The sequence below is a fragment of the Pyrgilauda ruficollis genome, unplaced genomic scaffold, assembly GCF_017590135.1.
Source record: "Pyrgilauda ruficollis isolate IOZ18807 unplaced genomic scaffold, ASM1759013v1 scaffold3, whole genome shotgun sequence".
Classification (NCBI taxonomy): domain Eukaryota; kingdom Metazoa; phylum Chordata; class Aves; order Passeriformes; family Passeridae; genus Pyrgilauda; species Pyrgilauda ruficollis.
This window is the reverse complement of record NW_024524377.1, coordinates 18,012,517-18,038,048: the sequence shown is the minus strand read 5'-3', so window position 1 is coordinate 18,038,048 and position 25,532 is coordinate 18,012,517. Positions and strand designations below refer to the sequence as shown.

The window sequence follows — 25,532 nt, the reverse complement described above, 5'->3', positions numbered from 1 at the left end:
TTGACAGACCCACCAGAAAGATAAGCTACCACGGTCATAAGCACTTACCGATAAAGTAGGAGTGCTGTTACGAAGAAGATACCGACAGCACACACAGAAAATGCAGAGGAGGAGAAGCGCGCTTAAAGACACTGATGTACTTACCTGGAGCACAGTCTTGCCATCATGACACCCCCTTCTCACTGGATTCATTGAGTGCTCCAAATATAGTACAGATACTAAGCAGTTTCATATGTGGAGTCTGGCCTAAGTATGCAGGGGGATGTGGACATTGTTCTGTTGAATAGCACAAATATATCAAATATCCACTAGCAAAGAAAGGGAATGCATAAAACTTAGACAATACCAATAGTATGGAAAGGCCCATTGTAGGGAAGTTAGAGAGGAAAACAGAAGGTAAAAACCCCAGAATTGCAAAAGAGACAATAGACCTGACAAAAATATAACATGATTGATTAGACCAGTTTGGTCAAACCATGTAGTCAGCAGTTACCTTTTGTTTTGGTGTAGAACATTCACCTGGCTCTGAAGCCTGTCAGCTGTGGTAGGAGGATATGCCTAAACATATATTCAGCACTAATTTTCTGGTATTTGATTAGCTTACTTTTAAAGTATATATAGTGTTGAACTACATATGAATTAGAAGTTCATTAATTGATTGAGAGGAAAAAAATACTATGTACTCTGGCTAGCATTTGATCTCTCTGGTATCTCACACTTAAACTGAGGCCTAGAAGATGAAAAGAAACGGTTTTATGAAACTTAAAATAGTTTCAGTAGAATACTGCCAACTCAAACACCATACTTACTGAAGTGTTGGAAATATCTACATAGAGACATGAAGACCAAGCCAGATTGGAGTGGGATGCAAATATATTTCTTCATTGTTGTCTTTAATCTCCTAAAAATACACACTGATGTTTTAGAGAAAAGCTTGACTTGAGCAGCACTTGTATGAAGATATTTAGCTTTAGTTTGCATGGATTTGGTGTGACCTGCCCTCAGGATTTAACTAGTTACTCATTCTACTCACAATGGAAAGTAGAACACTTGTATTGTTAAATTTCACAAGTCACAGCATCTAAGAGCAGATCCAAGCCCTAAATCTTCTGATGAATGCACTCATGCATAATCTTGCCAGGGTGCCAGTTTGTCATTAGCTTATGAGGCACACAGGTCATCTTAATATCATGGTCAGAAAAATTCTTGCCTGCCTGGTGCAAATATGAGATTGGTGCAGAATCAGAAGTAATCCATAGCACAGCTACAATGTCTGAGTGCATTTCATGTTTACTTTGGGATGGGAACTCAACACGATACAGTTGACTGCTGAGGGCTGAATGACGCACTTGATAATCTGTTTGGAAAATAACCCCCTACAAAAAAATGAAACTACCCTGTATGGGGCTTTCCTTGCAAGGATGCAATAAATACCTGGTTTTGTTAATCATTACTGTGGATAGATTCTACAGCAGTTCATAATCTCTACTCTTTTCCAGAGCTTCCTAGAGACAATGATATTTTCCAGTACTTTGCCATCTCTGTCTGTGTGTATTCCCTCTTAGCAGTTCTGTTGGGACATGATCTAACATGCACTTCTTTCTTTGCGTTGCTGCATTGTCAGATGTAGGATAACTGTGACTTCAGATCTGGAAGAACTTCAAAGTAGACAGACAAAAAAAGACCTACAAAACAGACAAAGAATCACAGATTATTTTGAAGAGGTAGCCATGGATTCCTGCCAGTATTATGTGTATGGTACTTGGCAACTGTTGTCATCATTGCTATACCATTCATACATTTTGAGAGCAGCAGCCTAAACATAAGTGTGCATAAATGCCTATCTAAGCAACACACCATGTCACCATAGGCCATTGTTTTGTGCTTGTGATGTAAATTTTTAATACTGGAAGTGTTTCTCGTTTCAAGTGACCAATAACTGACTTGTCAGAGCTGTACTTAGGATAAGATTAGGGTCTCTTTTACCAGCTACAACTTCATCTCTTTTTCCATGCTGGACAAGTCATTTAAGATCTAAGCCTTAGACCTGGATATTCCAGAAAAGTTGCAGTATCCCTTAAAGCATTTGGATGAGTTTTTCAGAAACCTGGTGACTGTTTTTGTAAACAAACAAAAGTGCTGAGATTGTCCAGTAGTTTTGTTCTGGCAGCTAATTTAACTGACTGTTGTGGAAGCTTTAGAAATACCTCTGTAGAAGTTATCTTACCAGGAGTAATACAGACAAAGGAGTTCAAGTAGTGTTTGAATGGCACAAACAAACCACAATGATCCTTTTACTCTTTTTGGTACTGAGTTCCATGCCTAAGCAACAGAACCATTTGACCTTTGCTATTGAGAACATCACTAATTTGTCTTTGCAAATTGCAAATTGTGACTATGAAGCAAGACTCTTCCAATAAATGATTTTTACTTATTCTCCACCCTAGAAGGAGCTTTTGCTGAGATAAAATAAGACACATAGTGCACCTTTTGTCTAGAATGTTATACTGGTCATAGGCCAGTCATTGTTACCTGTGCAATGAAACTTTTTCAGTCTATAAACATTTTGCTTCTGTGAGTTGTAGGATGTTTTTATAATAATTATTTTGTAGAAGCTTTTTGATGTTGTGGAACTGTGGGACAATAGCTGGAATTGTTTAAGCAAGATTATAAAGGTTTACTGCTTTCAGTTTTTATTTGGCTTGTGCTTTCTTATTTTCTTCCCTACCACTCACCAGCCTTGCCAGTGAGTATGTGCTCAAATAACAAGAGAAAGGCAGGATGTGCACTCTTTTTTTTGCTCAAAGCAAATCTTATCAAGAGAAGTCACTCCTTCATATATTTTAAATTTCTAGGCTGGGAAGTTCCACCTGGGTCTCTAAACAGCTACATTTATCAAATACAAATAAAGGGCTAGCATTTTTGGGATCCCATTTTTGCTTCTCTGTCCTCTCTCCAGTCATTGAGATGTCACAGTGAAGTGTAAAATCAAAAGTGATTTTGTTGAAGTAGAAATGCTTTGGTCCACAAAACAAAATGTTCCTAAGACAGCCAAAATCAAGCCAGCTTACAGGCAGTACGAAGAATAGGCAGTGGCATTACAAAAGGCTAAAATAGGAAGAGCATGGTGTTAACATCCAGGAGTTTCCTAATTTCCGTTGTCCCAGAGCATGGAAATTTGTGCAACCATGCTGCAAATTGCATGTTAGAGGTGGGCAACATCTGAAGTTGAGACTAACTGCAGATACAGAAGATAATAGGGAAAATTGCCAATGTATGAGTCCGAATATGGAACATCCAAGTAAACACATTAACAGAATAATTTTCCTGCCTGTCTTCTGGCAAGCAGCTGTTACTGGGGACTGTCTGGAGAGCCTGCAAGCCTATCATGTGGAATGCATTGCTTCTCCTGCAGCATCTCAAGTAAGCCAGAGTTCTTGAGTCACTTTGTGGAGTAATTCCAGTGAATTTTAGCTTTCCCTACCATGTTTTCTTTTTTCTTCCTGAGAATAATGTGCCCTTACTCTTCCCTAAAAATATGATGTTCTCAACAACACTATTCCTTCTCCACCCAGGCAAGAATAAGGCACTTGTACTTGGTATAGCTTAGTAACTAAATGAGTTACTAAGCTACACCAAGTGGTTCTTAGCAATCACATTATTGTAACTCTTCACTCTGCTAGGATACCTAGTTCCTTTTATTTAAAAAATCAATCCCAAAAAAAGCAATCTATTTTTGCAGTTGTTAATATTTTATTAGCCAAATCAAGCATTTTGACTACTTTATTAAATCTATAAATATTTGAATACACTGACATAAAATTATTCTCTATTTTATTTCTAATTCTTTCTATATTCTATAAAAATATAATAACCTGAAGATTTTGGTCATTGTTTTGTAATTTCAGTAAAGGAGAAATATATACCATAGTTGTAGAAATGCCAAGTCTAGCAACCAGAGAACTTCAAGTGATCCTCTCTGCATTGTTGATACAATTCAGTTGTTATTGGTGAGGCATTGCTACAAACATATCAGATCAAGTCCACAAAAAATAAGCTCTTTAAAGGTTTTGCAGTGTAGTAATACTTGTTAGTTAGAAAAGAACTCAGTTGCTGTTCTATATATTCTTCTGTGGTTCAGTCTTAGAAAACCAGTTTTACTACTTACCCCTTTTTGCACTTACCATTGAGGATTTATTAATTCTGGCAACAGCAGAAAGTTTGATTCAAACAATCCAACGTGAATTCACTAGTCCATGACCTTTTTAAGTACTAGACCAACATTTTGCTTTTTGTAGGCAGAGTGCTCAGAGACCCTGCTTTAAGCAGCAAACAGCAGTTCCTCACAACTGTTCTTTCAGAAAGCACTCAGCTTACATGCCACCCTACACAGGTGTCCTTTCTAGCACGTATTCCTTTAAAAAATCTTTATTATAACTGGGAACCAAATTAATTTATTAGCTGTTCCATCTTGTGGGATAGCTGTTACAGTTCCGTATGGAAAAAAAATTCTTGCTGTTGAGTTTTTGGCAATCTTCAGTTACTGTTAAGTAATATGAAAAGTCTTTTTCTCAATAAGAAGATTGGAAAAAAAAAAAAAAAAGACAAATTGAGAATAAAATGAGCAAGAAACTGTACTGTTAAAGTAATTGGACATAAGAAACATTTTTCCACACTGAAAATGCAGAAAGTTTGGGTGAAGTTACTTAATTGTGAATGTTGGCAAAATTGGCTAAGATCCCTTCAACTCTATGTGTGAAATACACATTTGAGAGTCTTTCCTCACATAAAGAGTTCACTTGTATATTTACATCTCTCTACGTATGTATATATAATCTTTTTCCCTTGGGCATCTAGTGCTAGTGAAAATAATGGAAGCATAGGCCATAAGCCTTTCAGGTTTGATCTTTTAAAGGATGCACTTGAAACTGCATTTGATGTAATTAATTGAGGCTTTATCTGCATACTCTGGAAACCATGGCCTGAGTGCTAAGCACCCCCTGAAAATCACAGGAAACAAGAGTACTCACGATTTCATGCTGACAGTTCCTTAGTCTGATTTTTGTAAAATAAAAACCTATCAGTAAATGGATTTCCTGATCATAAAGGAGTTAGGCACTACCTATAAGAAGTAAAGAAAATATTTGTCTTCTCTTACTCTAATTAATCTAATGCATTAATTCACATTTAATATCAATTTGATACTACCCAACAGTACACCCCTGCCAGCAACAGTGACTAAAAAATGTTTACATATAAAATCTCCTGGCAAAGTAAAATACTAGCTTTTTTTCTGGTGGCTGAGTTTGGTTTAGAAATTTAACTTGAAGGAAAAGCAGTCAATTCAGGTAGGCTGCCACCAAGCATGCAGGTATTTGTATTTGGTTTATATACAGTTACTTCAAACAGTTTAAAAACTACTGGTTTGTGGTCAGAATTTTCCTCCCATTTAAACACAAGTTTATTTTTAGAATTTTCTGGGTCCCTGCATAAGTACAGAAGGCAACTCACAGCTTGAAAAGCACATACCATAAGCATTTAATGATTCTGCTTCTTTAGTGTGCTCCAGACTGTAGGTAGGATGCCAAGACACTCAGAAGTGTTCAGGGCTAGTTGTTTGGGATTCTCTGTTCTTAAATAGCTTTCAAGGTGTTTTAAAGTAAATAGAAACCTCTTCTGTTTCTGAATGAAAACCTCTATGTGGGACCTGCCAGGATGGAAGTCTGCCATTATCTGTAGCGCAGCAACACAGTGTGCATTTAGAGTGATGGAATTTTTTCTTGGAAGACCCAATATTCATCAAAGTCTGGGCCGCTTTTGGTCATTACAAATTACTACATTTAAAAAAACCCCAAAAAACAAAACCAAAACAACTGATGTACATTTATAGATGTAGCCGACTCTCACTTTGTAAGTCTGCCATAACTTAAAAATTAGGCTTGTCTTCATGACTGTTCATATGAACAGTACCTGCACTATTTAATAAATGATGAAGTTTCAGTGTCTTTCTCTGGGAGGAACTGCTTCAAAAAGCCAAGCAGCAATGAGCATAAAATTTAAGCATCTGCTTAAAAGTTGGGTCTCCTGTCTTAAAGAGTACAGCTTCATATATAACTTACATAGTTAATTATAAAATAGCAGGTAATGGGCAGGTGTTCTTTCCTGGACTCAAAGTGAAAAACTTATGGATCATAGGGCAGAAGTTGGGTGTTGCTGCTGCCCTTTATTTTTACAGTTGTTTCATGATCTTTTTAAATGTCCTTTTTGTGTTGTTTTTTGCTTTCTGCTATTGTAATTCACTTTTTCTTCTGCATTACATTTTCTTTAAAAACTCACACTAGAAAATGTTTATCATTTTTCTAGAGCTCTTTTCTATTGCATCATCTAGAATGATCCAACTTAAGTAGTAAAGGCCAGAGCCAAAATAAATATTTGCATTTAGAGTTACCATGCTTATGGTGACCATGATGGTAGTGAGTTCTGCTTTAATGAGCTATGCTCCTGAGCCCATCTTTATCACCATGAAGTCTACAGCCTGTGTTTTGCTCTTATGGGTGTTTTTTAATTTAAAATGAAAGCTTTCATTCTGCAGATTCTGAATATATCGCATAGAACTCCAATGTATCAGATATGCTGCACACAGTAATAAGGATGAACAGCTGGGAGCTTTGGCTCAGACTGAACAACTCCTGAACCGTAACAGGGTCAGGGAGAGAATTGCTTGGATATACATATATATGTAAAAACATATAAAAATGTATTAAAAATCAGTAAAATACATAATTTATTAATATTTCTCTTTAAACCAAAACATACACAGCCAGAAAACCTGAGTGATTTTATTTCTCACACAAAACCAAGAGAAGGATTTTGTCTAAGTGGTTTAATGGTAACACTACAATTTTCATACTACATACAAAATTTATCCTAGATAGTTTTACATACTTTGATTAATTAACAGTTTGTATTAGAGATGCCTTAAGTTTTAGCTTTCATATTTTCCAGATTCTGTACTGCATCATTATATAACTCTGAACTTCATACAAAGTGTTAGCAAGTTCTCTTCACAGTTTCGTTAGACAAAACAATCCTTTTCCAGCCTGAGAACCAAGGACACCGTTGCAGCTTCAGGCCCAAAAAGTATAAACAACAGTGAACTGAGGAGAGCAATTGGAGAGGATGGGACTTCATAACCTGAAGCTGTAATTGGACAATTAACCCCAGTATGTAAATGAACCAAAATTTAGAAAAGTGTGAAAACATGTGACCTGTCATTCATCTTGGGTGGAGCCACGTTCAGGCTCCAAGGTACTGCCCAAGGTGTATCCTTTGAAGGCCTTTTTATAAATACCCACTTGATTCCTTTAACACTGTTTAGCCTCTGTTTTAGGTAGCCTCTTAAGGCATCATCAGAGTTGCATAGGTAAAACTATGTAAGACAGATCATAGCAGATGGTACATAATAGGTAAGTCCATGTCTTTCTCCTTGATGTCCAGTATTTCAATCCTACTGCTGAAGAGAAGCAATAAATGCTGCATCTAGCATTAATGATGAGCTGGTGAATACATGAAAAGCAATGATAAACTACAGGCAAGTGTCACAAAGAAAAAAAGAAACAAGACCTTATCTAGTAATACAAAATGTTAAGATTAAATTCAGCCAGAAAAACAGTAATTGACTACTATGTACGGAGTCCTTAAATAGCATCCAAAATTCTCTGTAGCTGGTGTTTATGGCTTAAATATATACAAAAGTTCTCCCTCCTTTTTTTACAAAACACTTTCTGGTTTATTTTATAGCATTAAGAATCATCATCTCTTGCAGTATCCTTAAACAGCATCCAAAATTCTCTGTAGCTGGTGTTTATGGCTTAAATATATACAAAAGTTTTCCCTCCTTTTTTTTACTAAACACTTTCTGGTTTTTTTGTATAGCATTAAGAATCATCATCTCTTGCAGTATCACATACCATTTGGTAAACATAACAACTGAATCTCCGATTAGGCTTCTGTTCTATATGTAATACGAGGTCTTTGTCAAAGTAAACTTCATGACTGTAAGTCTGAAATGAGAAAAAAAAAGTTCAGATGATTGCAGTCTCTATTTCCACAACTTGCTAATATTTGTATCATTTTCCACAAGGAACAAAAAATATTTAACAGTGGTGAACTCCATGATCAGGCAGAAATTTTGTGTGGATACACAGAGATTAATAAAGGACAGAATTTTATAACTTTGAGAGGTTTATCACATCCCTATTTTAGGAATCTAAGTTCAAAGCATCTGATTTAAGACCACAAGTTGCCTATGCAGTCAATGATAAAAGAGGAGTAACAGTGCTGAAAATTTCAGACCATCTAAGTTGGATGTCCACCTAAACGTCGACTGTATGAACAGCCCATTCCATCTTCCCAAATATACATACAGCGAGGTCTGTGCTTCATTTTATGCATGAGTACTTCAAGTTAAACTAGGGAGACTCTTTACAAGTTGAAAAGTTAGTCTGACATAACTAGCCATGGAGTATTTAAGTTGATAAATACTTCAGAAATAGATTAAAGAAAACCCCTTCACCAACCAAAGAAACCACAAACAAAACAACCACCAACAAAAAAATAACAATTTCAAACAATGGAGATTTTCAGGTAAATGAACTACTGTCTGATGGAGTATTTTTACAATATTAGAGTTGTAATTATTATTTTATGCAAGTCTTATCTCTTTGCAACACTACTTATATATCTACTTGAAATCTGAACAAAAGTGGTATGTGAATGAGTATGGGGAAGAGACAGTGGGAACAAAAGACAAGAATTTTCCTCACCACGTCCCAGGACTCCTTTAATGGAATACTCTTAAGTAGAATACCATGTTCATTGCAGTGAAAGTCAAGGTGAGCTCTTCCATCAGCTCCTATCTGGGTAACTGCCACAGTGGATAATAAATCCAATTCATCTTCATAGTCCACAATTTTGAATGTCTTAGAAAAAACAAAACCTCAAGTTTACAAATCAAACACAAACTCCCATTCCCCTCTACGTAAATTGCATAGTTATTTTTTCTTTATGTGAAAGCAGTATTGGGCAAATTCTAGTTCTTAAGTCTTCTCATCTGAAAGAAAATTTGGGAGCCCAGTATCCAACAGGCATTTTTCCCAACATGAGTTGTCAGGGTATTTCAGCAAAAATTCCTTAAGCAGAAGAAAATGAAGTGATGTTCTGAAAAATCCTAATGTGCAAGTACATGTATTTTATATGTAGCATATAAGAAATAGAAAATAAGTACTTCTGAAGTGGCCAAATAAGTATATTTAGGCTCTTGAAGCAGAGATGCTAATAGACAGTGTAGCTTTAAACCATTGTTGGTTTTGAGGAAATGGGTACATTAGAGTAATTCCATGAATATCTGTATGTTCTGTTCAGATCTCTCTCTTGCTCCACAGATTATAGGTCAGTGAAGAACTGACACCAAAATTAGAAGATTGTGAATGACCTTGATTGCCTTTACCTCACTGTGACATACTCAAAATTCAAGCCAGTCCTTTTCTTCCACAATGTAAAAACATTTACTGGAATCACAAGTGAAGTGTAACAGCACAAAAAAAAAAAAAATAGTGTGCAGTTACTTTTATTATGGTTAAAAGAAAAAGTGAGTAGAAATAAACTGCAGACCCTTAAGGGTTATACTGGACTGTGCTCTATTTTTACCATAGTAAAATCTATTTCCTCAGAATAAAGAATAGGAGTGATTGCCAAAAACTAATGATTTTTACCTGTTGTGCTTATGTCAATTACAGATCGAACTCTAGACAGAGAGCTAAAAAATATTTTTCATAGCCTTTTAAGACTCAAGTGCTGTTTTCAATCTCAAGCAGTTACTTAAAGAAAAAGTGCTAAATACTTTATCCTACAATCCCATCAAAGTAACTGGGAGAGAAAAATACAGAAAAAGACAAGAGGATTCTAAAGCAGAGGAAGAGAAAAAGTTTCTTTCATAAAATGCTTTATAAGAAATGTTCAAAGTAGATATTTAAATGGAGAAAAGAGAAATGGCTTGTCACATTAACATATCTTTTCTGTGCCATTGAAGTCACATGGAATTATGATATTGTGGTGGGGGATAAGATCAGTTCTTGAAAGAAAAAAAAAAATACAAAGCTCAAATGTTGACCAAGGAGAAAAGATGATAAGCAGCATGTGAAACAATTGGAAGAAGACAAAGAGAAGAAGAATAAAGAATTCAAGGATATACACAGCAAATGGTTACACCCACTGCACCTGAAACAAGAAGGGCTTCTGGCTAGCTAAATACTAAAGCAATCCATGAAGTGCTCTCACATCAGTTACCTCTTGTTCCGGGTCATCATCCAGCAAGGTAAAACGCTTTTTCACCACTCGACCAGAAGCTGTTACAGTAACATTGTTGTTCACCTTTGGAGAAACATAAAAAAAGTGTCTCTAGACTTCAGAACAATGTTATTTCTATCGATTTGACAATGTATCTGTTCCATATATTTTGCTTTCTGACCTTGTTTTACTCATTAGCTATGCACAGCCCTGGTGCTGCTGTTTTCTTTATGATTTCATGAACTTGGTGACTTTACCTGAGATATTATTGCTCTTTACTCATATTCAGAGGTGTCCCACAGAGGTGGCAAAGGTTCTCAGCTACCATAATTTTTTGAACAGAAATGACTAGAACCAAGATGCTGGAATGAGAATTAAGACTGCTAAATCACCACAGATTTTTTTCCTGAACTTTTACTTCCAGAAGATGGGAGAAGTAGCATCTTAAACCACCATGGCTGCTTTCACTGGGCTTCATTAACACCAGAAATATTTAAAAATTGGTTATCAGTCTCTTAATAGAAGTCAAAAGGAACAAGCACAGCATAGGCAGGATTAGAACTCATATTTCTTTCTTCTTACTGTAACAGAAGTTACCTACACAACTCTCAAAAAGCAGTAAGGCAACTTATTAGATGACTTGGCATTTAGTTTTTGAATTCAATACAAGTTTTGTTCTGAAGTTTGTGTAGATTTTTAATACAGAAACCTTTTTTTCCCACAAAAACTTAAAGATTAGCATCACAGAATTGCACATTTTACAGTATTCAAACTATAAAAACTTGCTTTTAGGTAAGACATAACCTTGTCTGCTGAATCAAAATGACAGTTCCAGGCACTACCCAGAATTTTTTTCATGTGTGCTCTTTAACCTTTTTGACATTAGATTGTCTTTGTGATTCTGTATCACAAAAGACTTAATGAAACAACTGAGGTGATTAAAGAGCTCACTTCTATCACTAGTTTTAAATCATCCTCTCATGCTTGGTTCTACCTTTCTGCACTTCTGATCCACTGATGACTGAGTCCTGTTCTGCTTGAATTCAGCAAAACAAGCAAGCAGAAAGTACTCACCTTTTCGGCCAGGTTATTGTGTTGGAGCACTAATTTGGCTCACCAAGGGTTAGACAAATGCCAAACTTGGCACAAGAGAATGACAGGTGTGCATGGCCAGGAAAAGGAATGGACTTTTGGAAGCAATGTAGTGTCTTTGTTGTCTTATGAAGACTTACCCCTAAGTTATGAGAGACTTGAAACATTTCTAGCATTTGTATGATCAACTTACCTGAGCACCAGAGACACACACAATTATCACTTGGTGGCACCTTCCTTTGAAGGAAATCTGTCACCATCTTTTAAGTATGTTTTATATCCATGATACATGGTTACACTGCACACCTTAAAGAACACTGAAAACTAAAGAAAAGACTGAAGGTTTCAGAAATCTGTCCTGAAAGTGTTACTGATTTCAAAATTCTTTTCATACTGCTTGAAGTCAAATGAAGACAGAGCATGTCTTTCAATAGAACTTGGATAAATCCCATAAAACACAGTGATTACTCAAATGTGCAAACCCCCTGTTTATAGCTCAAAATCACACATTGTGATCTCAGACACTAAACTCACACAGTTTTCTCTGTTGGCTACAATCGTAAAATCTTCTGCAATCTCCATTTGATCTGCATGATTTTTAACTTCCTTAAGCTTTAAGACTCTACAAAAGAAACAAATTACAAAGTAAGTAATGTATTCTAATCTGCTTACTACAACATTTCTATAGATTTTTTTTAAATCAAGTACATTAAAACACTGTTAATAAATAAAATGGAAATTAGTTATTTTTGTAATTAATGTTTATCAGTGGAATTTTGATACAGTGGTCCTTGAGTATTTCTCATGCAAAAATCTAAACTGTGGCCTCTAGTGCTCACATTCATCACACAGAAATCTGCAGATGTTTCTAGAAGAATGTTTGATTCTGACAAATTAATAGATTTTATAGTTTCTATAGTCTGATGAGTGTTTGGGCCTGCAAATCATCAGACTACTAAATTTATGCCATTACGCCAACTTCTCTAATGAATAAAAGATTTGAGTAAAAAAGGCTCATACTTTATCAAATTTGGTCCCACGTGGATTATTCTACCTGACATATCTGGATGGAAATATATCCAGTCAGGTTCAAGTGAACAGCATTTCATATCCTGTATGCCATTTTTTGCCTGAAGAATAAAAGGAAAGCTTAGAATATTAGTATTTTGAAAGTCTCCCAGATCTAATTAAAGAGGAAATACTAAGCTCCTCACTATATACCTCTGGAGGTTTTTAAGTATTGCTCCTAAACATGACCAGAAAGGATGGCAATGGAACAATAATAAAACCAGCAACAATATTAATAAAAAAAACTCAGTTCCAATTCTCAAGGTATTCAGTGAAGCAGTTTTGAGATTTTTAATATGCAATAAGCAATAACCTTGTACCTTAGCTATATACTGTCCTGTCCTGAAACTAAGCAGAATGAATATTTAACCTACACTCTGTGCAAACACTTCAACAATTCCAGCTATTTGAGTATCCAAGACATGGCATGTGAAAAGACGTGCGACAAACATTAGCACAGAGTTTGACTTGAGCTTCAAACCTCAGTCTTAGCCTCTTTAGTGCAAATTATTTGTGGAGCATGTAAGCCTGGAATACCTTGGATTTCAGCAATCAGATGCAAGCCAGTCAAAATCTCGGGATTTTGGCAGTGGCTTTCTGTTATTAAATTTAACTGACATGGATCATTCAAATTGCCAAATATGTGAATCCACATAGAAAAAACCAGAGGAGAAAGGATTCTGCAAGCCCATTTGAATCAAAATTGATCTTCAGCTACAGTTGTGGAACATCACTTTTGAAAATAAGGAGAGAAAATAACTGATCAGGCAAGCAAAAAAGATAAGGACATTTTCAGATGAGACTTATTTAGTCAAGAAACTCTTAACAGGCCCAGAAGTTGCCTGAAATACAGAATGATCTTCAGGTCAATTCCACATTCCAAATAAAAGCTGAGATGGAGAGCTCACAAAAATAGTATTCATATGATGAATAGTACATAAACAAAAAGTAATTAGGAACAGATTAAACTAACTAATAAAACCTTTATAGGGACAGAAGGGGATTAAACTGAGCAATCAAACCTTTTTCAGGGAGAGAAAGAAGGTACAAGTCAAAGATAAACTATGGACATTTATTCTGCAATATCATAAAATTTAAAATAATTCTGTAGTCAGCATTTTGTAGGCTGACTAATCAGAAGTGCATTAGGGTGTTACCATGCAAGGAAACAGGTAATGAGACTTAACTTTTAAGTCATGAATACAGAGCTGTGTAGCTCTGACTGCACTACTATTGTATTGGAATGAAGGAAATAGGAGAAGCAGTACTGATTCAGAAGAAAGTATTTTACACATGACTCCATGGGACAGCTAATTTGATACTGGGGTGAGCCCTGTGAAAGCACTACGCTGGTAAACAAAGGTATTATAACCTACTCAGAATACGAGATGAAGACAAACATAATTCACATTCATTTCAGAGAAGCTGCTTTCTGAATGTATTACCAAAGCATTGTCTTTCAGAGAACAAATATGGAAGACTCCTTTATGTTTTTTCTTGTTTGGTGTGATGATATAATGCCAAGGGTAACCTCCAATTTGAAATGCATTCTCCAGAGAAGATGCTTCAAATAGCAAAGGTGGGGTATCTGTAAATATTTGGTAATGTTAACACCATTAGTAGCAGAACAGTCATAATTCCATTGATCCTTACAATTCTAAATTCCAATAAAGCTACTAATTCTTCAGAACTTTTGAAGATTGGTGGAAACACATTGGCTATTAACTCTTTTCTAGTGCCAGCTATGCTACCTCACCCAGCATCCAGGTGCACATCTGCAGTTCCCTCTTCTTTCCTCCCTCCCTCCCTCCCTTCAGAAGGAGAGTTACTGCCTTTTCAGACCTTGATGCTGAATACTCTTCTAGTACCTTTGACTTACAAGCAAAGACACAGCAAGTAATTAAAATTATTGCAGCTCATCTGATTGAGAAAGGTTGCACACATAACAGATCTAAGACCATATCAAGATGGTCACTATTCTCTTGAGAAAACCAGTGAGTGATAAATAACTGGAAACAGCAAGCAGCAACCTCAAATAACAGAATTAAATGCAGGAAGATAGAATATTCAAATTCTGCTTTCTCCTTTTGTGTAATACAACAAAATAGTGTGGACCACGATGGATGCAATCTGTAGCTGAGTCCATAAAAATCAATCAAAATATAGAATTTTTTGAAATTAATGGCAAAAGGTACCTAGTTTTCCATTCACTTCAGTTGGGATAAATTACTGAGATGTACTAGGCCATTAGTACAAGTCTTCCTTTTACTAAATAAGAGGAATTTTGCTTTTTGGAATGACATATAGGAAATGGGAAATACTGTGCAAGAGATAATAAACTATATGTTATAAAAAACTCATGCATCTGCTGGAAATGTAGAGAATGTTGAAGATGGAAGCATAAAAGGACCTACTGATACTAAAATTCATCAGATAATGAAAAATTAGTTAAGAAAGTTTGTGACCCAAACAACTTTTAAAATAAAGCTTATATATCAAGGTCCCTCAAAAATTCTGGTAGATGGACTAAATGATGCAATTAAATGTATCTCAATAGTATATCAATACTGAGTACTAGAGGCTGCTTATAAAATATGCCTTTCCTATTATGGTTTCCACCTAAACCACTGTGATAATGTGATTCTGCTGCCTCAACTCCATCATTCCCACTTGTATGTCACTTGCTCTTGTTGCTAAACACCTCCTGTTTTATTGTTTGCAAGTCCTTTCCCAAGTCTTGCCAGTTTTCAATCTCCAGTTCAGCTTCTTTGTTTACTTAGTTTAAACTCTGCGAACTTATCTAGACAAAGCTGTTCCTGGCAGCACTAACAAGTGTCTACATGCAAATAAAACCAAAGAAATAATAATAAGAAAAGGTTTCTACAAAGTATCCTTCTCCTTGCTTTTTTTTCCTGAAATTACTGTATCAGCTAACAATAAATCAAACTACCATTTTAAGTTCTGGGCCATTCAGAAAAAATCACACACTGTGACCAAAATCAATTCCTCAGCAGCAGCTAAGAGCTGTAGCACAGTACATCTTAGCCTTTATGTTTTGATCTCTATACACTTCCTTTTGGGTACCTCACATCATAAAAACAGTACTGTAATAATGCCCATCCCTTCAGGCAATTTCTGTAGGGAGGCTAGGACTTAAGTAAGAAAGAAGTCTACACACAGTTAAATGATAGTAAATACAAGCCTGTACTCTGAAACTGCTAAGATCTTGCTCACTGAAGCATTTGTCCATCTCATTCTTGAAAGAAAACAACTCAAAACCCGCAGGAATGCGACTATTTGCAAAAAGCAAGCATGAAAAATGTACGTCATGCGTTCAAAACTTTCTAACCACAAATTCCTGAATATGATTAAAGATCAAAAACGTTTTCCTCCAGTACACTGGTTTTAAATCTCAAAACTAAAAACTACAATAATCTATAAGCCACGAGATGAAATCTTCCTATTAAAGTTCCCCACAGCAGGTTTTCCACCAGTCCCTAACATTAAATGGTGGTTTCACAGATTGAGATGAAGACAAAAAAGGGGGGAAGATTTCCCTTTGCAAAAACTGAGACATCAAATATAGCAACCTATTGCTTTGTTTTGATAAATCATTGAATTTTAACCTCACTATATAGGTCTGTACTTTATCTCTACTTTTTCTTTTATCTTTATCCCTCATTTTTATATAAATCTCGATTGATTTCTCTCTTATTATCTGACACTCTAAAAAAAAAAAAAAAAGATATTTTTTATTTGGACAATCACCTGAAAAAAACATTTAATACAGAAACATTCAAAATTAAGTAAATAAATGCATGTATTCTTTGATATTTGTGAAACCAACCTTTTAAATTTTCTTAGATGCCTCAAGTGTAGGCTTGTGAGAATGTATTTTTAAAGTAAGAAAATAAATTTCAAAAGAAGTCTCAGGCTTTGGTCATTCATTAAGATTCTTAGCACCAAATTCTAATCTCAAGTGCACAAACAGAAGCCATTGTTTACTTTTAGAGAAAGAAGTCATTACATAATGCAGAACATTTATAAGTTAATGATTTGAGGCATTAGAATAGTTTTTAATAATTTTTTCTCCTCTCAGGAATTCATTTTACTGAAATCAGCACATTTCTGACAACTTAGACTATCAAAACTCAAGTCAGACAAATTGTATTCAGTCTCCTTGAATTTCCTCTTCAAGTTAATGTTCTCACATCTTTTGCTTACACACCATATTCCGTTTCTGGCTGCTACTAACAGATATCCTAGCCCTTCCTCTTTCTCAAGAGCAATTGCATCTCAGAAATAAAGAAAGTGCTTTCCATTTCATGCATTGATTATGAAGTTTTTCAGACAGCTTAGTTGCTCTATCAGTTTTCTTCATGTGTCCTATATAATTATTACTGTAATTAGAAGTAAAGCAAAGCACATTTTACTATAATGTAAATCCAGAAATACAGCTACAGCACAATATGAGCACAGTAATTTTAATATTTTTTTCTTAGTGTGAAATAAGCCACAATCAATCCATAAAAGCCACAGTCAAGCCAATACAAATATCATAATTACCTGTTATTTTAATGTTACATGGAAGACCAAATGGATACTTTCCTACAACTCCCACTTGACCATTCCAGTTGAATTCTTGTCCCAAATTAAATGGTTGTTCCATGAACTAAAATAATACAGAACAATTTAGCTTTACAGATGCATATTTACTTGCTGTTTACTTTTATTGTCTATTACTACTGCATTCTTTATCTTGTTAGAGGTCTTATTTTTGAATTATTGTCTGATTTTTGATTGGAAGGATATAAACTCCCATGTCTAACTGCACTTCTGTTTGAGATCAAACTTCCCCATGCCCACCAGTCTCTGGCCTTAACAACCATCCATAACTACAGACTAGGTGTAGAGAGAAGCACATCTGGTGTAACATTTATGTAATTCCCCAGAAGTGCCTGTCTATCCCTGTATCTCTTATGTTTTGCCACCTGTAACTGTTGCAAGTAGTTTTTCCGAGTGTGTCCATTTTTATCTTCTGACTGTAAACAGATCTAGGCAGGAACCTACATACCCCATGTACTTAAGTAGAGTATAGGAATATTTATGACTTGTTACCCAAAAATAGCATGGGCTGTATGAAAATTCTTTTATTTCATTACCTGTTCCAAAATGGCCTTGAAGTTATAGAGTCTGACCAGACCCATGCTATACATTACAATCAGGATTCCATTAGAAACAGCAACATCTGTCACACTATTACCAAAAATCTGGAATAAAATGAAGTAAAAAAAAAATTCTATTAGAGAAGAAATAATTAAGAGAAAACATAAATAACTGACATTATGTCCTTGATTTTGCAATCACTTTTTTTCTTCATTCTGACCAAACTCTATGATCAGTATTTAAGTTCAAGTTTTCTGTAACTCATCTGTTCTGCTGAGTTTCTTTAATCCATTGCACTGCAGTAACACCTGAGGTTACATTAGTCATATTCTGCAAGCAGATTCATACTCTAATCAATTCTCAGTGTATCTTCATATCATGCTACCCAGTTATTATCATACATGAATAGATTATATTATTCAGCATCCCACGTTAGCAAAACTAGTAACTCAATCTAAAAGTCCTGATTTCAGATCTTCTGTTCTTTCTTCACCCTCAGTGTAAAATACTAGTCTAATCACAACTCTATGACTGCATACAGCTGTACTAAAACTACATTATCCAGCTGTCACGGAGTAAAGGGTTCTCTGTGAATCCAAATTAGACATATACATGAGAAGTTGACTTATCTTTTTTAATAATTATGCACTATTCATTTGTGCCACTGCTTAACACATCACTGATCTAACCCCACAAACTAATTCTTAATATTTAATTAATACCAACGTATGAAGTTGATAGGGGTTTTTTTAATAGATATGCTTGAAAATGTAGTTTTCTTTAATCTGACTCACTATGTGAAAAAGCAGTTAAAACAGGCTTAAAAACAATAAAAAACTACGAAACCCAGAAACTGTAAGACACCTACATCTTAACACTACCAGCGATTTTGTGATCTGTTTGGTTCTGAAAGAGAAATTCACTCCTGAGACTTTGCCTTTTATTCCGTTTTATGGCTCTTTCTCAATTAATTTGCTAGCTTAGGTCTCAGTGTATTTAGACACAAACTCTAATAATCTTCCAACTCTAAAGTCTCATCCTTGAGACCTCAGCCACTCTGAACTCACAATGTACTGTGGTATACCATCTCAGTAAAGCTGATTCATGAGGTGCATTCTGCAGCCTTAGGCAGTAACACTAACCCCAAATCCAATCCAACAGTTACATTCCACTGATCTGTGTCAGGTCTGGCACTGCCTCCACCTCCTGTTGGGTGTATTCTCACATCCCAAATGCTGCCCTGTCCATTACAGTTTTAACAATTTCTCTGATGAGTACTCAGTACAGACTCAGCTGAAGAACTCCTTCACATGTTTTGCCTACCTACTATGACCATGATGAATCTGGCATGCCATTCCTAACCAGATTGAGAACACCCTTGATACTGGTAACGTTTTTTCCAGTCCTAAATACTAATTCTGAATAGAACCCCCAAGCTTTCATGGGCCCAAATTAAAAAGTTTAAACCCCTGCCTTCACTTCCCAGGCCCAGTTTCAATTACAGCCTCAACCCAACCTAGCACCAGCTAAAACTCCAGCTTCCAACTCCGGACCCTAAAAGTCATAGTACCTACATAGACATAGTTTCCATGTTTGTACTGTTTAATGTGTAAGTTGTATCCAGAGCCTTCCTGACTTAAAACAGAACAGTAAAAATTACAATCTGTTTCTTCCTATGTATATACACTTACTTATAGGTCAGAAACTGAACTCCGGTTGCTTGTTCTTGGCTGATAAAGCAAGATATATTTACTTTTGTCATTCAGTAGCAGTGATAATAAAAGTGTGAAACATTTGTTATTGCATATATAATTCATAGACTATTACCAGGACTGGGTCAGAGGTACATCTGTGTTTAAGGAGGTGAAAAGAAGTATACAAACACTTTAGGGTTCCCTAATTCTTATGATTGCTCTAAGAAAAGGCTAAAGTCCTGCTGCATGTCAAAGAGTAACCCAGTAAGAGAATCCATTTGTATCTTCTCTTCTGGTCCTTAGAATTTAGACTATTTGCTCCAACGCCCCTATCTGACACAAGAACACTTGTGTCTGACACTCAATTGCTGCTAATTAATGTTTCAATTGCTTTTACAAGCTTGTAAGTATGACTTCTGAAATAAGTGTCTAAACTACAGCTGTCATAGAACTACATTACAGATTACATATTATTAGAGAAATTAACTTACCTTTTTGTTTATTTCCAGCATTCCAATGAATGAAAGAGGCAAAACTTGGAATACAGCAAGATAAAACAATACAGTCTGTTGGATTCCTGCCTAGGAAGGAACAATACTGAGTATAGTTATTAAAGGTAGGACATCTTTATCTTCCTCCATAGTAACCATGTCCCCATCTTTGTGCTTGTAAATTTTTTTTGGATCAATATTGCAAAAATGAGTTTTTCAACACACTTACCTGCCGTGCTGCTGCAGGGAGCTTATTCTGAGCTGACTTTACAATCATTACCTCTTGAGGAGTATCCCAGCTCAGATACCTGTTTGTGACAAGAAAGGCCTGTCTTAACCATTTAAAAACCATTTATTAATATATTATTTCACATAAAATATAATCAACTATAACTAAGCAGATGTCTGTGCCCAGAAAAACTTCAGTATTTGATTTGGAAGAGGTGCTGTTTGCAATAATGCAGAAATCCATGGAACCAGGAATGACTTATTTCATATAGGATTGTGAGAAAAATTTGGAAAGCATGAATATTCACTATCTTAATTGTTCTCCTTCCTTTCATAATCACCACTTTCCTATCATTCAGCCTAAAGAAAATATTTTCTGAAAACAAAAAAAAAAATTAGCAGTTTACCAGAAGCAGTAACTGCTCTGCTTTAAAAGAGAAATATGGCTACCTTATGGAGAAGAACCTTGGCAAATTAAAAACAGCTCAGACTTCGAACATATAATTTGTATGTTTGATTAGGTTTGTTTTTCAGCTCTTAAAAGTCCTCTCCTGGTATGTTGCCATTGCAATACTAAAGGCTGTAAAGTTGTCAAAGAAAAGCAAATAGTAGGCTACGTTTTGTGGAACTTGATACCAAACTTGACACCATAATACTAAAGTAGACTAAATTCTTCTACAAGAGCATGCAGGAACAGCAGGTAATGTTCTAGATTAACAAGCCTGTTGTCAGCCATAAGGTAGTACTAAAATAACACGATTCCCCTTCTCCTCTATAGTACTAATCACTGTTCATTATATTAAGCTCTCCTTCTCCACTATACTACTACTGATTGTTAATGATATAAAGCCTGGTTGTTGTTTAATACCTGAAGAATTTGCAACAGGAACCAGCAAGATACACTTTTTCCAGTACTTCTCCACTATCAGCAGAGAGACGTAGAAGCCAGTTCTGCACTGTCAAGACTATCAGGGAAGCTTTATAATCTGATGGACTCGGTAGCATTTCCCCCTACATTAAAAAAAGGCTATTAGAAAAAAGCTTGTATCAGGAGGATACAAAACATTTTGACACAGATGAACATGAAAGTAAATACACACTCCTCAAAAACTGAAGGAGGAAAGCTGCCTGCTAATCAGATCAGTATCTCTAAGCTCATGTCCATGCCAAATAATTACCTATGACATAAATAATCTGCTGTCACACTTTTTGCAAGACAGCTACCTTTTCTAGAAAAGGTACCCTTAAAAAAATATTTTCCTAGCAAAAATTAACAGCTTATGGATCTCATTGATACCAATCTTGAAGAGAAAATTGTTTAAGTATTTCAAAAGAAGACATTCAGTAATAACTCAACAGTAACTGCTATAAATGATATTTACACTGCTTTAGTTTTAGGCACCTCAAGGATAGGGCTAATATTTCTAAACTCTGTGGACACTGGGTGAAGGAGAGAAATTATGCAATTATCAGGTAGAAACAGTAGAAGAGTTTTTGGGCAGAGTCACTTCAATGGGCCTCCAGTGTATCTGCTTTTTGGTTTTTTTAATGTCAACAGATCTGAAGAAAACTAAAATTCCCAGCTACTGTCCTTGCATTTAAAAAATAAATAAAAATCTAAGAATTTGTTTTGTAAGGAATTAAGAATTAGTTGCATAAGAATAAAAGCACTGGTTTTAAAATCTTCCATGAAAGCTTATGCAAAAAGCATCTGAATGCACTATTGAGAAATTCAGAGAAGTATACCTCTAAATGTTCAGTTAATGTAAATAAGGCACATGTTGCAAACCTTTAATGACCTAACTCCATAAAAAACATTGAGAAAATAGTTTGCAAGGAAAAACCACTCCATTCTAAGTGTTTCATCAAAATATATTAATTTAGTATTTTGCACAAAAATGTTCTAGTAAAAAGTAATCTTACCAGTGGGCATTCCAATAATAAAGCATCTTCTATTTTTTCAGACTTGGCACACTTTGACTTTTGATAAATTAGTCTTGGCTGTTGTGCAATGCTAAAGAAAAATGATTGCTAATCATTAGTCTGTTTAATAGACCATTTTCTATCAACAAGTCACTTCATACAGTTTTATAAATCCTGCTTTCTCCTTAGGCAGGTCAGAAATCTAAACATCTTATTTTTACTTGGTAAACATACCTCAAATTGCTCTCAAAATAAGGCCTAATAAACAACAGTTAATATAATGTAATATTTAAAAGATTATCTTCTCTAAATCTTTTGGTCTGGTTGCCTTTTTTTTTTTTTTTAGTTTCAGGTTTACTTTTAGTTTTGGGTTGTTTTATTTTAAGTAACAAACAATAGTAACAATAGTTCTTGCTGTAGTGATATACATGAGGAAGAAAGCGTATTTCAAAAACTAATGGTCATCCTGCAACCTTCCCCTCAGGTTCTTCCAATGCTGCCTTTTATAACAAAGGTGTGGCATCATGTTCAGGTATTTAAAACAACCCTCTACTAATTAAAATTGATGCCATTTGGGTTTTGCCTTTTTTCCTTTTTTATATTCTCTGTATTCTTCACACATACATTTGTAACTCTGTCACCTATTGTATTAGTAGCTAGTGTTTTCCATGGCCTTTCCCTAGGCAGAAAGACAAAACAAATACCAGAGCTCCAAGCCCTGGGAGGTACAAGGCCCCCAGTGCTATCTTGGTTCTGCCTGGGAACCAAGACTGAGAAGAACTCTTTGAGATACATTTTCATGGACAAAGTACAACTAGCGCTGAAAGGGGGGCTCCAGAGAAGGGGCTTGACCTGGAAGGTGAAATTACATCACCACCTGTCCTCCTAAATGGGGCTTTCTATCAATTATGCTAATTTCCTAAAACCTGTAAATGTGTACTCATCCCTGTAAGGGTGGCCTTCTGTGGACATCTTTCCATAACTGCCTCTGAAGGCCTTCATTGAAGATCCCCTTTTATATTACCTCCTTACTAAAATTATCTTGAGTTTCATTTCCAGGTGGGGAAAAAGGCAACAAAATAAAACCTTAGTCTGTGCACAGTTTTGCCCTCTGGGAGAGGATGAGACAAAGAAAAACCTCAAAGATGTTAGACAGGTTAACCCAGTACTGAAAACATTCAGACAATGTAGGAATAAAAGCAGATTGAGATCTCAGCTGTGGATGATAGTGTCATATGATACACAAAATACAAACTAGTCTGTCAGGGTAAACCACTAAGAGTCAATTAAGTTAATCTATCTCAAAACTGCTCTGTCCCCAACTTCCTCAGCAATGCAGTTCTTCAAGTCCATGCTATTTCCCTCACAGTAGGGACAGGCAAGGACAAGGGCTGGTGCACACAGATTTCCTGTCCTCCACCCTACCATGTGCTGCCTCCTAACCTGTGTCTCTGCAACTGATCATGGAACAGGAGAATATATTAGATCACAGAATTGATCTACAAAATACATTTGCAAAAATTAGCACATACTGCAGGCTGTACTTTTACTTGACGAATAATTTACTTATTTTATACAGAATTCACATAGCACCGAGCTTGCTACACAGGCTGATTCTATGACACACTCTTTAGCACAGTGCTAGTAGCCTGACTACAAAGAACTCATTTGGCTTTTTAGTGCAAGACTAGAAAATTGGGTTAATCTTCCATTCCTGCTCTGAAAGCTGAGGTTACACTGCACCTGAAAGATCAGGCTTTCTTTTACCAAAGTAGTGTCACATTAAGATAAAACAGCATCTAAATATAATTCAAAGATTGTAAACCAAAGATTTATCATCTGCTTATTTTTTGCTCCCAAGTAAACTCCATTTAATTCAGAGCAGCTATTTATATGAGTAAAATTAGCAATATAACACAGAATCAGTCTCAAATCTGTAAGTCAGTACCTCATAATTGTAAATTTATTACCTGGTAATACAGCATTGGTAATTGTCCATGTAAATTCTTCCTCTTTCATATGCAATAGGAGATGCAGAATGAGTTGTCCAAACATTCTTGAATTTAGTACTTTCCTGAAACACAATAGTTTTAACAGTGATGGCTGTAACAAACTTTGCTTCTGAAAATATTTTCTTTGGCTCCTGCAACTTAATAACTTACATTAATTAAAACTTTACTGCTGAATACATGAGAAAGAATCTTACTTATTTTTATAAATAAAATTAACAGACCTTTTATGTGAAAATTTTGTCCCTTTTAAAGACCAAATTAAATTTTTTTAATTAGCTATTATGGACAGCAGGAGTAAGGAATATTTTGTCATCAACTTGCCTGTATTAAAACTGGCAACCAAACTTCAATAGAGACTTTTGAAATCAAGGACTAAACTCCCCAGAGTATAAATATGCAGAGAATTCTTTTATATGTAATTTATTTGATTTATTGAACCCTTATTTCCATTCTGCTAGTGGTGTTTGGTGTGAAAGATAGAAAAATGTATTTACTGTTATTTGCAATAAGCACCTGAAATGTTAAAGAAATAAACTGCTCACATTAAAGTTTCTTGCATGCATTTGAGATATCAGGAGTTCTATACCATTAACAAAGGTTCCAGTCTTAGAACAAAGAAGTGTAATTCAGACATACTTATTTTTATTTCAGTAAACATTGCATGCCTATTGATCTAGTTACATAAGCAGACACTTCAGCTGACTTCCAATAAATGTGTTTTCAATATGATTGCCAGTTCACTTCCACATTATTTTCTAATGTATTTCTATCAATTACTGTATGGAAACAGTAGTTATTTCCACTAAAAAAAAAAAAAAAATTCAGTTTGTAATTGGTTTAATTCCTATTTTTTCTGTAACATCAGTTTCACTGAGAACTGGGGTTACGTTTACCTGAAAATCTCTGCCAATTATCTTATTATGCAAACTCGTTTCAAATTCAACATGAAGCACTAAGAATTTACGATTAGTATTAAATATGAAGCTATCTTAGGGAAATAGGTGATATAAAATCTCACAAAAGCTAATTTCTAACACAATTATTAGATACACAAGTATGTAATACTTGTACAGACACACAAGTAACTGCCTTCGCAGTTTCTGCCCAGCACAATCCTCTCTACATTTCTAGGTCTGAGCCTTGTAAAATAAATTTAACCATTACTCTCTTCATCAAAACTTCACCATTTTTCTCCCCAGACTTGTTCTCCAGCGTTACCGGGTGTCTCTCGAACACCTAGGCTCAGTCATTCGGCTGAAAGCCCGAACGCGCGGGGCTGCAGCCAGCGCCGAAAGGCCGCCTGTTACCTGACACATGATCCTCCTGAGGAGTCCCAGGTTCTTCCTGTGGGCGACACCAGCATCTCTGGCATAGAAGCCGTGGGCCCTGCGGGTGAGGAGGCGGCACACGTTGTGCACTCCGCACGCCCGGAGGGCGGCCCTGCCCCCGCCGGCAGCCGCCTGCGGGCATATTCTCGGCCCGCGGGGCGGGATCGCCTTTCTCCCCCGCTC

At 35.7% G+C, this 25,532-nt stretch overlaps 1 protein-coding gene across 4 annotated transcripts; it reads right to left on the bottom strand.

The window, feature by feature from the left end:
- Positions 1-801: 801 nt before the first annotated feature.
- On the bottom strand, positions 802-25,488 carry DCAF17 (DDB1 and CUL4 associated factor 17). 4 transcript variants are annotated; one of them, XR_005955596.1, is made up of 16 exons: positions 25,329-25,488; positions 23,980-24,083; positions 22,010-22,100; positions 20,955-21,097; positions 20,088-20,166; positions 19,859-19,948; positions 17,670-17,777; positions 17,074-17,179; positions 13,953-14,095; positions 12,460-12,569; positions 11,974-12,061; positions 10,348-10,431; positions 8,826-8,981; positions 7,971-8,063; positions 1,435-1,685; positions 802-901 (listed from the first exon to the last, which is right to left on the bottom strand). XR_005955596.1 is itself a non-coding variant. In XM_041473238.1 (15 exons), the coding sequence occupies exons 1-15, from the start codon at positions 25,335-25,337 to the stop codon at positions 4,547-4,549; spliced, it is 1,422 nt and encodes a 473-aa protein (XP_041329172.1). In that variant the 5' UTR covers positions 25,338-25,488; the 3' UTR covers positions 4,532-4,546. The 4 variants fall into 4 exon arrangements, 3 of the variants coding, with proteins under 3 accessions (XP_041329174.1, XP_041329172.1, XP_041329171.1); XM_041473238.1 differs by lacking the exons at positions 802-901; positions 1,435-1,685 and adding an exon at positions 4,532-4,564; XM_041473237.1 differs by lacking the exons at positions 802-901; positions 1,435-1,685 and having other exon boundaries at positions 6,768-8,063.
- Positions 25,489-25,532: the final 44 nt, after the last annotated feature.